Source organism: Macaca fascicularis, chromosome 12 (assembly GCF_037993035.2).
Source record: "Macaca fascicularis isolate 582-1 chromosome 12, T2T-MFA8v1.1".
Taxonomy (NCBI): Eukaryota; Metazoa; Chordata; class Mammalia; order Primates; family Cercopithecidae; genus Macaca; species Macaca fascicularis.
In genome coordinates, this window is record NC_088386.1 from 105886455 (window position 1) to 105900045 (window position 13591).

The window sequence follows — 13591 nt, forward strand, 5'->3', positions numbered from 1 at the left end:
CAATTCTTCCCTCATATATAATCAACTATAGAGTTTATTTCATTGATCTATTTTCTTGAATAGGAGCAAAATAGAATCTACATTATTATAGATTTTTGTCATGTTTCCATATGTGGGTTGGCTAGATTTTCTCTAAACTTTTATAGTAATTCTTTTTATATTTTCCCCTGTTTAGTCTTCCCATTGTGCTTTAGAATTATTTTAAGTTAAACAAATTCTATGAGAACTTCATATTACATTACATTAATCATATGAACTATTAGGAAGAATTTATATCTTTATTGATCTTACCATACAGAAATACTGTTTTTCCATATTTATTTAAATTTTTATTATATTTATCAGTAATAGTTCATAATTATTCAATAGGTATTGCACATTTCATGTTAAGATTGTTCTTGTATTTTATGTGTACATGGTTTGTAAAAAGTGAGTATTAAAAATTAAGGATTTTCATTTATTCTTTTGTTAAATTTTATTTCCTTAGAATGCAAAAACAGTAAGTATAAAGACATAAAAAGGCATATAAAGTACAAGAACTGTAAATGTGACATACCAGGTGATGGAGATATGATATATTCATCTACAAATTTATTTTCAGCAAGATTGCCTTTTATTTCAGTCCTTTTTAACAGTGTTTCAAAGTGAAAATGAAGAGGCACATCTGGAAAAATAAAGTAAAAAAGGTATTTTCAAATACCACTCTTTGTAATACCAGGATTACAGATTGTAACATTAAAATTGCTTTCTTTCTGTAAATAGCACATAAGCTTAAGAAAATAAGCAAAAGTTTGAAATGTAACAACTATCAGAATTGACAAAATACTCTTTCCAAGCATGTTGGTAGCAGTATTTTAGAAATTACTGGTTAGGTGCACCTAATCAACAAATTAAAAAGCTAACAGAGAAACAACTTCATGAACTTCCTGAAATAGTACATAAGATGAAGAGTACTTCTAAATATTAATAAATACTATTCACAGATGAATGGAAACAAATATACCCAAGAAGTCTTTAAGAAAACCTACACCTGCTAAATCCATTCCCATCCCATCCCGACAAACTTTGCATTTGAAATAATGAAATTTCCAAAAAATTACATACTTTTAACTTCTTGGGAGAAAACCACTATAAGTCAGATGCAACCTTTTATGAAAACATCAAAGTTCATATTCCCTTATTTTACTATATTATATATCACAATGAATCTACTTTTATAAAGATTAAAACCTGTTGACAACCTAGTTTTGTTTCTAAATAGAGGCTTGGAGACTTTCAATTCACTATGTTTGTATTCTGTACTCTCACAACCAAAGAGGAGTTAAGCAATGTAGTAGTTATGCTTCACATTTACTAAAGGTTTTTTCTTTCAACCAAGAATGAAAAAACAAAATCATCTGAAAAAGTATTTATTAAGAGACACAACTTTTCCTTGAGAACATATTTTATAACTCAGTTAATAATGAAAATTTGGCTATTGAAAGAAGGTACTGTAAGGAAACTTAATTTGAATACATAAATGAAGATAGACCCAGGAAGGGCCTGGATTTTATTATTTGTTTGTTTTATTCTTGAGACAGGGGCTGGCTCTGTTGCCCAGGCTGGAGTGCAGTAGCATGATTCTGGCCCACTACATTCTCAACCTCCTGGGCTCAAGCAGTCCTCCCACCTCAGCCTCTCAAGTAGCTGAGACTATGGGTGCACACCTCCATGCCTGGCTAATTAAAAAATTTTTTTTTCTTTAGAGACAAAGTCTTACTGTGTTCCCAGTCTGATCTTGAATTCTTGAGCTCAAGCAATCCTCCCACCTCAGCCTCCCAAAGGGTTGGGATTACAGGCATGAACCACTGTGCCCACCTGGCTGGGTCTGGATTTTAAACAGAAAAAAATTCTCTCTTCTTCAAAGGATGTATCTTAGTGGCAGATCCATACTCAAGTGTGGGAAAATATGCAAAACAAAAATTAGTTCATGAGTATCATCATGGAATTTGTTCCAAGGGACAGATGTAAGATGAGTTTGAATCTTGGTATTATGATCATATGAAAATTAGGTGACAAAATGAAAATGGGAATAAAAATTAAATATTCTTCTTTAAAATGCTCCTTAAACATTTCAGGATTCTGATATTTTCCAATTACCTAAACATAAGTTTGTTGCATTTGTTTCTCCAAAGCAATATTATAAGGAGAGTATTACCAGTTCTACCACTGTTCTTTGTGATTTGTGCGAAAACATGATTTAACAAGAAAAGGTCGTTGTTCCGTCTATATTCCTTTCTTAATATCCACACATGACCTGTCAGCTTTTGTAAAACTATTTCATTGCCTTTTATTGTACTTATTAGTTTACCTTTCAGTTGTTTTAAACTAGAATGCAAGTACCTTGAGGGATTTATTTGTATTTATACTCCTAGCATTTATTTAGTACTTACATATAGTAGGTATTGAAATTTTTATTGAATGTAAGAAGGAATGGATATAACGAAATAGTAGATAAACAATCTAATCTTATTTATTAGAGGGGGCATAAGAGTCTTAGGATAAGGAGTATTTATACCAGCTCTCAGGGTTATGTCATCAGAGAAATATATTTGCTAATAAGAAAACAGGCAGTAAAGTAATGGTGAGGAGTTTGGTTCTGGAGAATGACTACCTCAAATCCTGGCTCATCATTTATTAGCCAAGTAATCTTGGATGAGTAATATCATGAAGCTTAGTTTTCTCATATGTCAGATGAGCAGAACAAAGATATCTATTCTCATGGAGTTGTGAGAATTAAACAAGAAAATGTAATGTGCTTAATATATACATGGCTCAATATGTGCTAATACTAAATATTAGCTACATTATTATTGTTATATGGATTATTTCATCATATTATTAAGGTTTCCTTAAATATAGAATAAAATAGTTCTTGTTAGAAACTTAAATCAAGGTAATGGTGTAGCTAAGAAGCCACTCTACTACTGATAAAAAACTAAATTGAGATTCAGGGCAGGGGGACAGGTTCAAAACACAGAGCTTTACAAATAGGATCAGTCCCTTGATTTTGAGAATTTAAAAGACCATTAGAACTATAAGCGGAAAATGGAACAAAAGCCAAGCTGAGATATCCCCTAATAAAGAGAAGAACCTGAGATAACCAATGTGAGGGATATTTTCTTTCTCCCCTAAATATTTACTTTAGTTCCAATATAGACAAGAGTGTAAAAGGTTCCACAAAAATCAAGAACTGAAAATTGAAAACCACCTAGAGTAATCCTAGCATTTTTGGGAGGTTGAGATGGGAGGATCACTTGAGGCTAGAAGTTCAAGACCAGCCTGGGCAATATAGTGAGATCCCATCTCTACAAAAAAATTTAAAAATTAGCTGGGTGTGGTGTCATGCACCCAAGTAGTTCCAGCTACTTGGGAGGCTGAGGTGGGAGGATTGCTTGAGCCCAGGAGGACAAGGCTGCAGTGAGCTATGATCATGCCACTGTACTCCAGCCTGGGCAACAGTAGCAAGACCCTGTCTCAAAATAAATAAATAAATAAATAAAATAAAAAACACTTTAGAGATGTAAGGATGTATAAGCCTCATTTACTCAGTTATAGAATACTGATACTCTTGAGGTTGACTATACTTATAGGTACACAGTTTTCCCTCTGCATTGAGAAATTCAATGCAGATTATAAATGGAGAAATATTTTATGGCAGGGAAACCTCCATGTATAACAGTACATTAGAAAAAGAACACTGAATTACGGTTACTCAGAAACATTTCAACAGCACAGCTGTGTTACCAATAAAATGCTCAAAATTTAACAAGATAAAAACCTATTAATTTCCTAAAGTAAATCAAGTTCGTTTAGAAGGAATTAAAGAATCAACTTACACAGATAGAACATTAACAGTGCATGTGACTAGATTAATTCCTCTATAACAAATTTAGTTCTCAAGGCATTGCTTAGTTCTAGTATCTACTGAAAAAAATTGGTAAAATCAGATTATATTAGATTCTCTGTATCTAGAGGATTAGATTTCAGTATAGAAAATATCGTTACTTAGAAATTGTTACAAGGAGGCTTACCTGATGGCAATGATAGAACAGAATGGAAAGAGGAATCTAACTCTGATACATGGTCTCTTAATAGGTAAGACTCTGAATTGCGTTCATAGCTACTCCAAGTTGAAGCTGATTGCAGGCAAGGCATTTGGGTAGTGTTTAAAAATGTTTCTTTTGAAGGCAAAGTCTGCAAGGAAAAACCATATTAGAATATCACAGCAAAAGCATCCATAAATAATAGCATATCTCTACATTTATTTAGGTTATCTTTAAAATTTTCCAATTCTACAAAGTTTTACAAATATTTTGCTAGATATATTCCTAATTAACTTTAATATTTATTCAATCATAAAAGGGATTTAAAAATACAATTAACTTTTATATATTGAAGTATTCTACAACTTTGCTATAAACTTTCTTTTTCTAATAATATACAGCTTCTTCTAATCTTTGATTATCTAAACATACTAGCTGGAAATAATAACAGTGTAATTTTTTTTCTTTCGATCCTACTAGTTTTATTTTTAGGGAGTTCCAACCATGCTGGTTGGGTTCACCAATTTAATAATGAATAAAAATGATCAAGGGAGACATTTGTGTTTTGTTCCTGATGGTAATGGGAATGCCTTTAATTTATCAGAATAAGAATGCTATGAATTGCAGGTTTTTTTGTTTGTTTTTTTTTTTTTTTTTGGTATGGTTCTTTATCAGAATATATTCCTAGCTTGCCAAAAGAACTTGAAAAGAATATGTTAATATTGAATTTAATCATATGCTTTTTCTGAACCTAATAAAATGATAACACGACTTTACTCTATTAAAGTGACAAATTGCATTAACAGATTGTATTTTTTATTTTATTTTCTTTTTGAGACAGAGTCTCTCTCTGTTGCTCAGACTAGAGTGCAGTGGCAGGATTTTGGCTCACTGCAACCTCTGCCTCCTGGATTCAAGTGATTCTCCTGCCTCAGCCTCCTGAGTAGCTGGGATTACAGGCACACACCACCGTGCCCAGCTACTTTTTGTATTTTTAGTGGAGACAGGGCTTCACCAGTTGGCCAGGCTCGTCTCGAACTCCTGACCTCAAGTGATCCAGCCTGCCTCAGTCTCACAAAGTACTGGGATTACAGGTGTGAGTCACCCCACCCGGCCACATTAACCGAGTTTTAAAATGTCAAACCAAAGTAAGATTATTCTTGAAGAATCCTGCTAGGAGTTTATCAAGTTTGTTAACCTCTTCAAGGAGCCAGTAACTGGACTTGTTCACTTTCTATATTGTATGCATGTTTTATATTTCATTGATTCCTACTTTGCTTTAAGATTAATCAAATATTTTCTTAAATGTTTCCCATCTCTTACTTTTTATTCATTCTTTTACTTTATTTTAGTGGTTTCCATTGAGATTACAATGTGCATCCTTAGCCAGTTGGCTTTACAGTATAATACAAATTATTCCTTTTACCATTTCCCTGAAAATACTAGGACATTAGAACTCCATTTACTCTCATGTTTTTGCATTATCATTGTTAGGCATTTGAATTCTACATATATTTATGACCCCACAATATACTGCTATTATTGTTTGTATCATCAACATTCATGCATACCACTCATATATTTATGTGGTCTCATTGCTTGTAGCGCCTTCGTACAATTCCCTACTTCCAATGTGGGATCATATTCTCCCTTTGCTATTATCATAGTGTAGGTTTGCTTTCTCCGAATTCTCTCAGTTTTTACTTGTCTGAAACATTTCCATCTTACCATTTTTAATATTTTTGTGGATACAGAATTCTGGGTTGGCTTTTTTTTTTTTCCCAGTACTTTAAGGATACTTTCATTCTTCTGGTTCTCATTATTTCTGGTGATTAGTTAGCTATAGGTTTTATTATTGCCCCCATTTGAAAGTAATGTGCCTTTTTTGCTCTGGCTGCTTTTAATATTTTCTCTGTGTCTCTACTTTTTTAGCAGGCCTTACCATAAGATTTCTGTCTTGGTCCATTCAGACTGCTATAACAAAATACCATAGACTAGGTAAATAATAGAAATTGACTTCTCACAGTTCTGGGGACTAAAAAGTACTAGATCAAAGTGCTGGCAGATTTAGTGTCTGACAAGGGTCTACTTTCTCACTGATAGATGGCTGTAACCTCACATGATGGAAGGAAGAGCTTTCTGGGCTTTCTTTTATAAGGGCACTAATTCCATTAATGACTTCATGACCTAATAACTTCCCAAAGGCCCTATCCAAATAACATCACATTGGAAATAAGGTTTCTACATATGAGTTTTGGGGGAGACACATTCAGTCTATAGCATTGCACCCAAGCCCCCCAAAATACACGTCCTTCTCACATGCTGAATATTTCATTCCATCCCAGCAGCCCAAAAATCTTAACTCATTCCAGCCTCAACTGAAAAATCCAAAGTCCAGAATCTCATCTAAATATCATCTAAATCAGATATGGGTGAGACTCAAGGTATACAATTCATCCTAAGGCAGATTGCTTTCCAACCGTGAACCTCTAAAACCAACATGTTATGTGCTTCCAAAATACTATGGTGGGAAAGGCATAGGATAGATATTCCTATTCCAAAATAAAGGAATAGGAAAGAAGAAAGAAATGACAGGTTCTGAGCAAACCAACCCAACAGGGAAAATTCCATTAAACCTTAAGGTTCCAGAATAACCTTCTGCTTGATGCTCTGCCTTCCAGACTCAGTAGGCTATGGTCCCATCCCCACAGCTATTGGCTGGAGTCCCAAGTCTGTGGCTCTTCCAGGTGGTTATTCTGCCTCTGTCATTCAAGCTAACTTGGGGTCAGGGGCCTGTGGCTCTCCTAGGCTAGAATCATGCACCAGTGGCTTTGCCACGCATAGCCTAAGCCATGGCTCCCTAAGTGTTGGCAGAGACTGTAGACACCACCAAAATCTACCACCTGTGCTGCCTACAGGGTTGGCCATCACAGCCTACACTATACCAGGCCCACCAGAGCCACACTTTAGAGAAGCCAGTGGTGGGGAGCAGAACCTATAATGTAAGGTTCTATTGGGCAGTGCATGCTGAGGTCTCACAGGCTCAAGTGGCTCCATATTTGAAACTTCTTTGCCCCAAGGGACTTTGCACTCTGGTCCTATGCTGGGAGGGGCAGCCTCCATTATCTCTATACTGCCTTCAGGGTCATTCTTCTATTGTCTTCTGTTGTCTTGGAGAATATCTCCTGACTTCTGCAGAGAGGGCTGATCCATACTAATCTCTTTATCAAAAGGCCCCTTGGCCACACCCTTAGTGTTTTCTCCAAAGCTGGCTTTTTCTTTCTTTACAATATGAGTAGGCTAAGACTTTTCCAAATCTTTAAGTTCTGCTTCCTTTTTGATTAACAATTCCTCTTGTAGTCATTCTTCTGGCTTCTATCATAAGCGGTCAGAAGGAGGAACCAGGTCAGTCCTTCAGCAATTTTCTAAGAGATTTTTTCAGCCAAATAACCAATTTCATGGCTTGCGATTTCTACCTTCCACAAAACACTAGAACATGGATACAGTTTCACCAAGCTCTTTGCCACTTTATAACAAGGATTGCTTTTCCTCGAGTTTCCAGTAACATGTTCCTCATTTCTATCTGAGGTTTTATCTGAATGGCCTTAACATCCATATGTCTACCAACATTCTGTTCAGGATTATTTAGGCATTCTCTAAGAAGATGGAGGCTTTCTCCAAAGTGCTCCTCTTTTCTTTCTGAGCCCTCATTAGAATCACTTTTAAAGATCTGGTCACAACAATATAGGTGTTTTCTAGCATGCACCTCAAAACTCTTCCAGCCTCTATCCATTACCCAGTTCCAGAGCTACTTCCACATTTTCAGGCATTCATTACAGCAGCACTCCCACTTCTCAGTACCAAAATCTGTGTTAGTCATGACTTTCCAGAAAAACAGAACTGAGAGAAAGAAAAAAATTTATGATAGGAATTGGCTCATGCAATTATGTAGGTCAAGAAGTCCCATCATCTGCCATCTGCAGGAAAACCGATAGTGTAACTCAGAATCGAAAGGCCTGAGAATCAGAGGAGCTAATGGTGTAAATGGTGTAAATCCCAGTCTGAGTTCAAATGCTTGAAAATCAGGAGACCAATGACCAATCAACTCCAAAGGCCTGAGAACCAGGAGTGCCAATGTCCAAGGGCAGGAGAAGATATACCAGCTCAAGCAGAGATGGCAAATTCAGCCTTTCTCTACCTTTTTGTTCTAGTCATCCCCTCAACAGATTGAATCATGGTCACTTGCATTGATGAAGATAATCTTTATTTAGCCTAAAAATTCAAATGCTAATCTCCTCTGGAAACACCCTCACATACACACACAGAAATACTGTTTTACTACCTATCTGACCATTCCTTATCCCAGTCAAATTGACACATAAAATTAACCATCACATATGCCTTGATGTAATTTCCATGTATTTGTTCTCTTGGAGGTTCACAGAACTTCTTGAGTTTATGGATAGATGACCTTTATTTGAGGGATATTATTATTTTTCAAATGTTACTTCTGCCTTATTCTTTCTCCTTTTTTCTAGGCTCCAATAACATATATGGATTTTTTTTCATCTAGTCATACATTTCTCTATTTTTCTGTATTTTTTTCTTTATCTCTGTGCTTCCATTTTAGTGTTTTCTATTAATTTTTTCTATTAAGTCTTTCAGTACACTAATTTTATCTTCTGCTCCACCTAATTTGTAGTTAAATTTATCTGGTGAGGCATTAATTCCTCATGTTATATTTTCAGTTTGAGAATGTTTATATAATTCTTTTTTAAAAAAAGATATCTAATTATCTGGTGAAATCATGTGTTTTCTTCTACCTGTTCTCTATTTTTTTTTTAAACATACGAATTATATGAACACAATTTAGCCAAGCTCTTTGCCACTTTATAACAAAGAGCACTTTTCCTCTAGTTTCCAATAACATGTTCCTCATTTCCATCTGAGGTTTTATCAGAATGGCTTTAATGTCCGTATTTCTACTAACACTCTGTTCAGGATTATTTTAGGCATTCTCTAAATAAAATGCATTTAAAGGCATTCCTTTTAAATAATCATTTAAAAGTTTTTGCCAGCTAAATCTAGTATCAGACTCACTTGAGTATCTGTCTCTATTGTCTGTTTTCCTTTTGAATTTTGGTCATGTAGTTCTTTTCACCATGCCTACTAATCTTTGATTGAATGACAGATGGTATGTTTTAAAAACCACATAGGCTCCAAAGGATGTGATCTTTCTCTAGTGGGGGTTCTCTCTCCCCACTACTAGCTGGATAAAATAGAGACTTCTCTCCTTAATCTGAGAGTATGAGTAGTTAAATCTGGGTTGCAGCCCTAGTATGATTCATACATATGATTTGCCCCTCAAGGTTTTCAACCAAATATTTATTTTATAGCATTATCCCCAGTCATCCAGACCTCTAATCTTAAGAGTATACTGAACAATGCCACCCTGCTTACAGGGGACTTTTGCCATTTATGTTTTAAGCATCCTGCTCTGTGCAGCCTCAGTGTTCAGCAAATGTTCTGAGGAAAACATTGGTCAAAAATGCTCTGAAGTGAAAACTGGCCATGTGCTTCACGCCTCCTAAAACATCACCAAAAGCATCCCCCATAACTATCATTACTGGCATTTGCATCAAATCTGAAACTTCCTGCCAGAGCTTCAGGGTAATAGTGGTTGCAGAAGCCAGCTTCTGGGGACCTAAGTTAGACTTTCTCCTCTAACCTTTATTTTTATTAATTATTTTTTCAATTTCCATTTATTATTTCTCTCTGTGCTTTTGTGTAATTTTATTGAGCTCAATCTTTCAACTCAGTTCTCTCTTTAGCTCTGTCTATACACTTTTTAATCATACTAGCAATTTTCTGATGTATTTTCCTTAAAAAAATTACTTACTTTTACATTTTGTATAGGATAATTCTAATATTTGAAGTTATTTTGTAGGAATATGTGTGTGTATATGTGTGTATATATATGTATACATATTTATACAATATCTCTAAAATGTTTGTGTATGTGTATGTGTGTATATATATATATACTTCCAATTAATTTCTTCCATATATATACACACACACACACACACACACACAAACATTTTAAGAGATTTATTTTGTATATTCATACATTTGCATGCATATATTAACACATATGTGTATGGTTTTTTGTTTGTTCATTTCTACTGACTCTCATCTTGTGTGTTCTGTGATTTTTTTTTTCTTCTTATTGGGAATTCATTTTTGTTGAAACTTTGTTCATGGGATATTTGGAAGCTTCTGTTGAGAGTTTATTCCCCTAGAAAGGATGTCTATTGTCTGAGCCAGTCATCTAGAACTACTGTTCTAACCTATTTTAAAACCCAATTTTTATCTTTAAAACAAAAACAAAAACACTTGAGTAGCATGATTTCAAACTTCAAAAATAAAAGAGGCCTGACTTCTTATTTTAAATTCTACGTAGACACTCTATTTTCCCTTTTCAACCACAGCCCAAGGCTAAGAAAGGCAAATTCTCTGCATCTCTGTGCAGTAGATCTGAGTTCTAGTTCACCCATTCACAAAGTCTATAGCCTGCCATTGGAGACTCTTGGCTTTATGCAGAATTTCTAAAATGATTCCTCACATCTTCCAGGTTTTTGCCTCCAGTCACTCTCAGGAATATCAAATAAAAACTTCTATGGAGTTTAATTGGAAAATACTCATAAGAAAGCTTCAGACTTCAATGGGTCACTTCTTTCTCTGGATTCTTAGTATGTTTCTCTTCTGCCCCCCACCACACTTCTCTTTCCTCTCCCTTTCTCTTATTCTGAGCATTTTTTTTTAACCAGATGATTTCTGTATTGTACAAAATATTCTTTCTATTTTACATTCTATTTTGTGGTACCTGGAGGTTTTTCTACGGTAACGTTCCTACCATATCACTGGAGTCAGAAGTGCAGAATTGGACCTAGCAACTGAAAGGTCACTCTGACCTTTAAAAAACTGTCTCAGGGAGGCTAGGTGGGAGGATCACTAGAGCCCAGGAGTTTGAGTCCAATATGGGCAACAGAGTGAGACCCTATCTTTAAAAGAAAAATTTTCTTTCGATAAAATGATTTTGTTGGCTGGCATACTATAATAGGAAATCAGAAGCTAAAATAAGAAACTAGACATTATAGTGCTTCTCAAGGAATGCAATGTGTGACAGAGATGATCACAGACACTTTCAAACTTGTGGAGAAAAGATATTAAGCAATAGCTACAATTGGAGTTGCTATTAAAAAATCAGTTTTGACAGTAGAAAAGGCATTTTCATTTCTGCCCATGAAGAACAGCTATAGGACTGATGTCAAACAACTGTTTTCAGAACTTGGACCATAGGCAACACATGAGTGGTATCTCTGGGAAATGAACAACAAATGAGGCAATCCTGTATATCTACCAGTTTGTTGCATGGTGGTATATTCCCAGACTTTGGCACAAACAAGGTGGCTCAGGTAGGGAGTAGCAGTCTAGCTGACTGGCAGAGATAGATATTTGAGTTGGGGAAGAACAAGGCAGCTGTAACTTGCAGAACAGAATGCCAGAAAAGAAGCAGAGAAAGGCTCCAGAAATCCTCTTAGGGTATCTTTTAATCTTTTGCTAAATAATAATCTATGTATGCATAGAGTGAAACAACAGACAAATTTAAAAACAATTAATTACAGGGGTTGGAAAAAAAGCATAAGAAAAAAACACAAAACATGGGAAAAATAAAAAACAAATGGCAAGATGGTCAATTTAAACCTAACCCTATCAAAATTACATCAAGTATAAATGGTCTAAGCACTTCTAATTAAAAGGCAGAAACTTCAGATTGGATAAAAAAGCCACACCCAAATATATAACATCCACAAGAAAACCACTTTAAATATAAAGTAATAGGTAAAAAGCAAAAGCAGACATACCACTCAAGCGCTAGCCAGTAGACTGCTGAAGCAGCTGTGTAAATATAGTAGTCTCCCTTATAGTGGATGCCTAAAACTTTAAAGAGTGGCAGGTGCAGTGGCTCACACCTATAATCCCAGCATTTTGAGAGGCCACAGCAGGAGGATAGCTTGAGCCCAAGGAGTTCAAGACCAGCCTGGGGCAACATAGTGAGACCCTCTCTACAGAAAAAAAAAAAAAAAAAATTAGCTGGGCACAGTGGCACACACCTATAGTCCTAGGTACTTGGGAGGCAGAGGTGCAGGATCACTTGAGCCCAGGAGGTTGAGGCTGCAGGGAACTGTGATTGTGCCACACTCCACTCCAGGGCTCAAGTGATCCTTCCACCTCAGCTTCCCAAATAGCTGGGACTATAGGTGCACACCACCATGCCCAGCTAATTTTTGTATTTTTTTGTAGAGACAGGGTTTCCCCATGTTTCCCAGGCTGGTCTGAAACTCCTGATCCCAAGAATGAGCCACCATATCCAGCCCATACACTCTTTTCAAGTGTGCATGGAATGTACATGATGAACGTTTCATGGCAGGAGGATCACTTGAGCCTTTAACATATTTTAATATTTAAATTACATAAATAGTATTGCTATGGAGAACTCATTCTGGGCCCATTTGTTTATACTTGAGCTAGTTCCCACATACTGTATTACTGTAAGTCAGTATCTGGTAGTCCTGTCCACCCTCCTTCCCTTCTCTTCATGGACCTTTATTTGTCCATATTCACTTTTGAATGTTAAGTTTCCAAAATAGACAGCTGGTATTCTGACTAAGATTACTTTAAATTCAGGAAACCGAATGTCTCCCACTTTTAAGTCTTTATATCTTATATAAAAGCTTTATATTTGTTTCCATAGTAGTCATATATATATAGTCAATTCTTAGAAAATTGACAGTATGCTTTTGGGAATGTAACTTGTTTTTTAATATATTTTTAACTGGTTATTACTAATGTGGAAAAATAGTTCTAATTTTTTGATTCTGTTGGATTTTCTATGAAATTACGTCATGTGAAAATAATGACAGTTTTATTTCACCCCTACAATCAAAAAAATTTTCCTTCAGAACTTTAAAGACAATTTTCTATTTTCATCTAGCATCTGGAGTCATTAATGAGAATTTCAATGGCAGTTTCATTCTTACCCATTATAGGTCATAATTTGCTTTTGTTAGCTGTTTTCCCTTGAGAAGCTTTAACATCTTATGTTCTAGATATTCAGAAATTTCATAGGAATCTGTTTAAGTGTGGGCTGTTTATTTAATTCATAATGCTCAAAAGTTTGTGGGCCTTATCAAACTGTAGACTTCATGTCTTCATTTTAGCTGTGGAAATAGTCATGTATAATTTTTCTTTGTGTTCTGGGAGATTTATTTGACTCTATTTTCTAGTTCTTATACTAAAATTTTAATTCTAGTTATTTTATTTTAAATTTCTTTCGTACTTTCTTTTTTTTTTTTTTTTTTTGAGACAAGGTATTGCTGTCATCCAGGGTGGAGTGTGGTGGCACGATCTATCAAGGCTCACTACAGCCTCCACTGCCTGGC

The 13591-nt window shown here is 35.3% G+C and overlaps 1 protein-coding gene and 1 long non-coding RNA gene across 14 annotated transcripts in view; one reads left to right on the top strand and one right to left on the bottom strand.

The window, feature by feature from the left end:
- Positions 1–13591, bottom strand: part of KANSL1L (KAT8 regulatory NSL complex subunit 1 like) — a 140041-nt gene that overhangs the window by 18065 nt on the left and 108385 nt on the right. For all 12 annotated transcript variants that reach the window (XR_012421439.1, XR_012421441.1, XR_012421442.1 and 9 more), the window contains 2 exons: positions 4074–4236; positions 557–664 (listed from right to left, as the gene is read on the bottom strand). Coding sequence is in view for 7 of the 12 variants with exons in the window: in XM_005574155.4 (XP_005574212.3) it covers positions 557–664; positions 4074–4236 (271 nt within the window). In the remaining 5 variants the exon portion in view is untranslated. The remainder of the gene's footprint in view (positions 1–556; positions 665–4073; positions 4237–13591) is intronic.
- The window catches only part of LOC135966614 (uncharacterized), a 31696-nt gene that overhangs the window by 16449 nt on the left and 1656 nt on the right, over positions 1–13591 (top strand). The gene's annotated exons all lie outside the window — the stretch shown is intronic.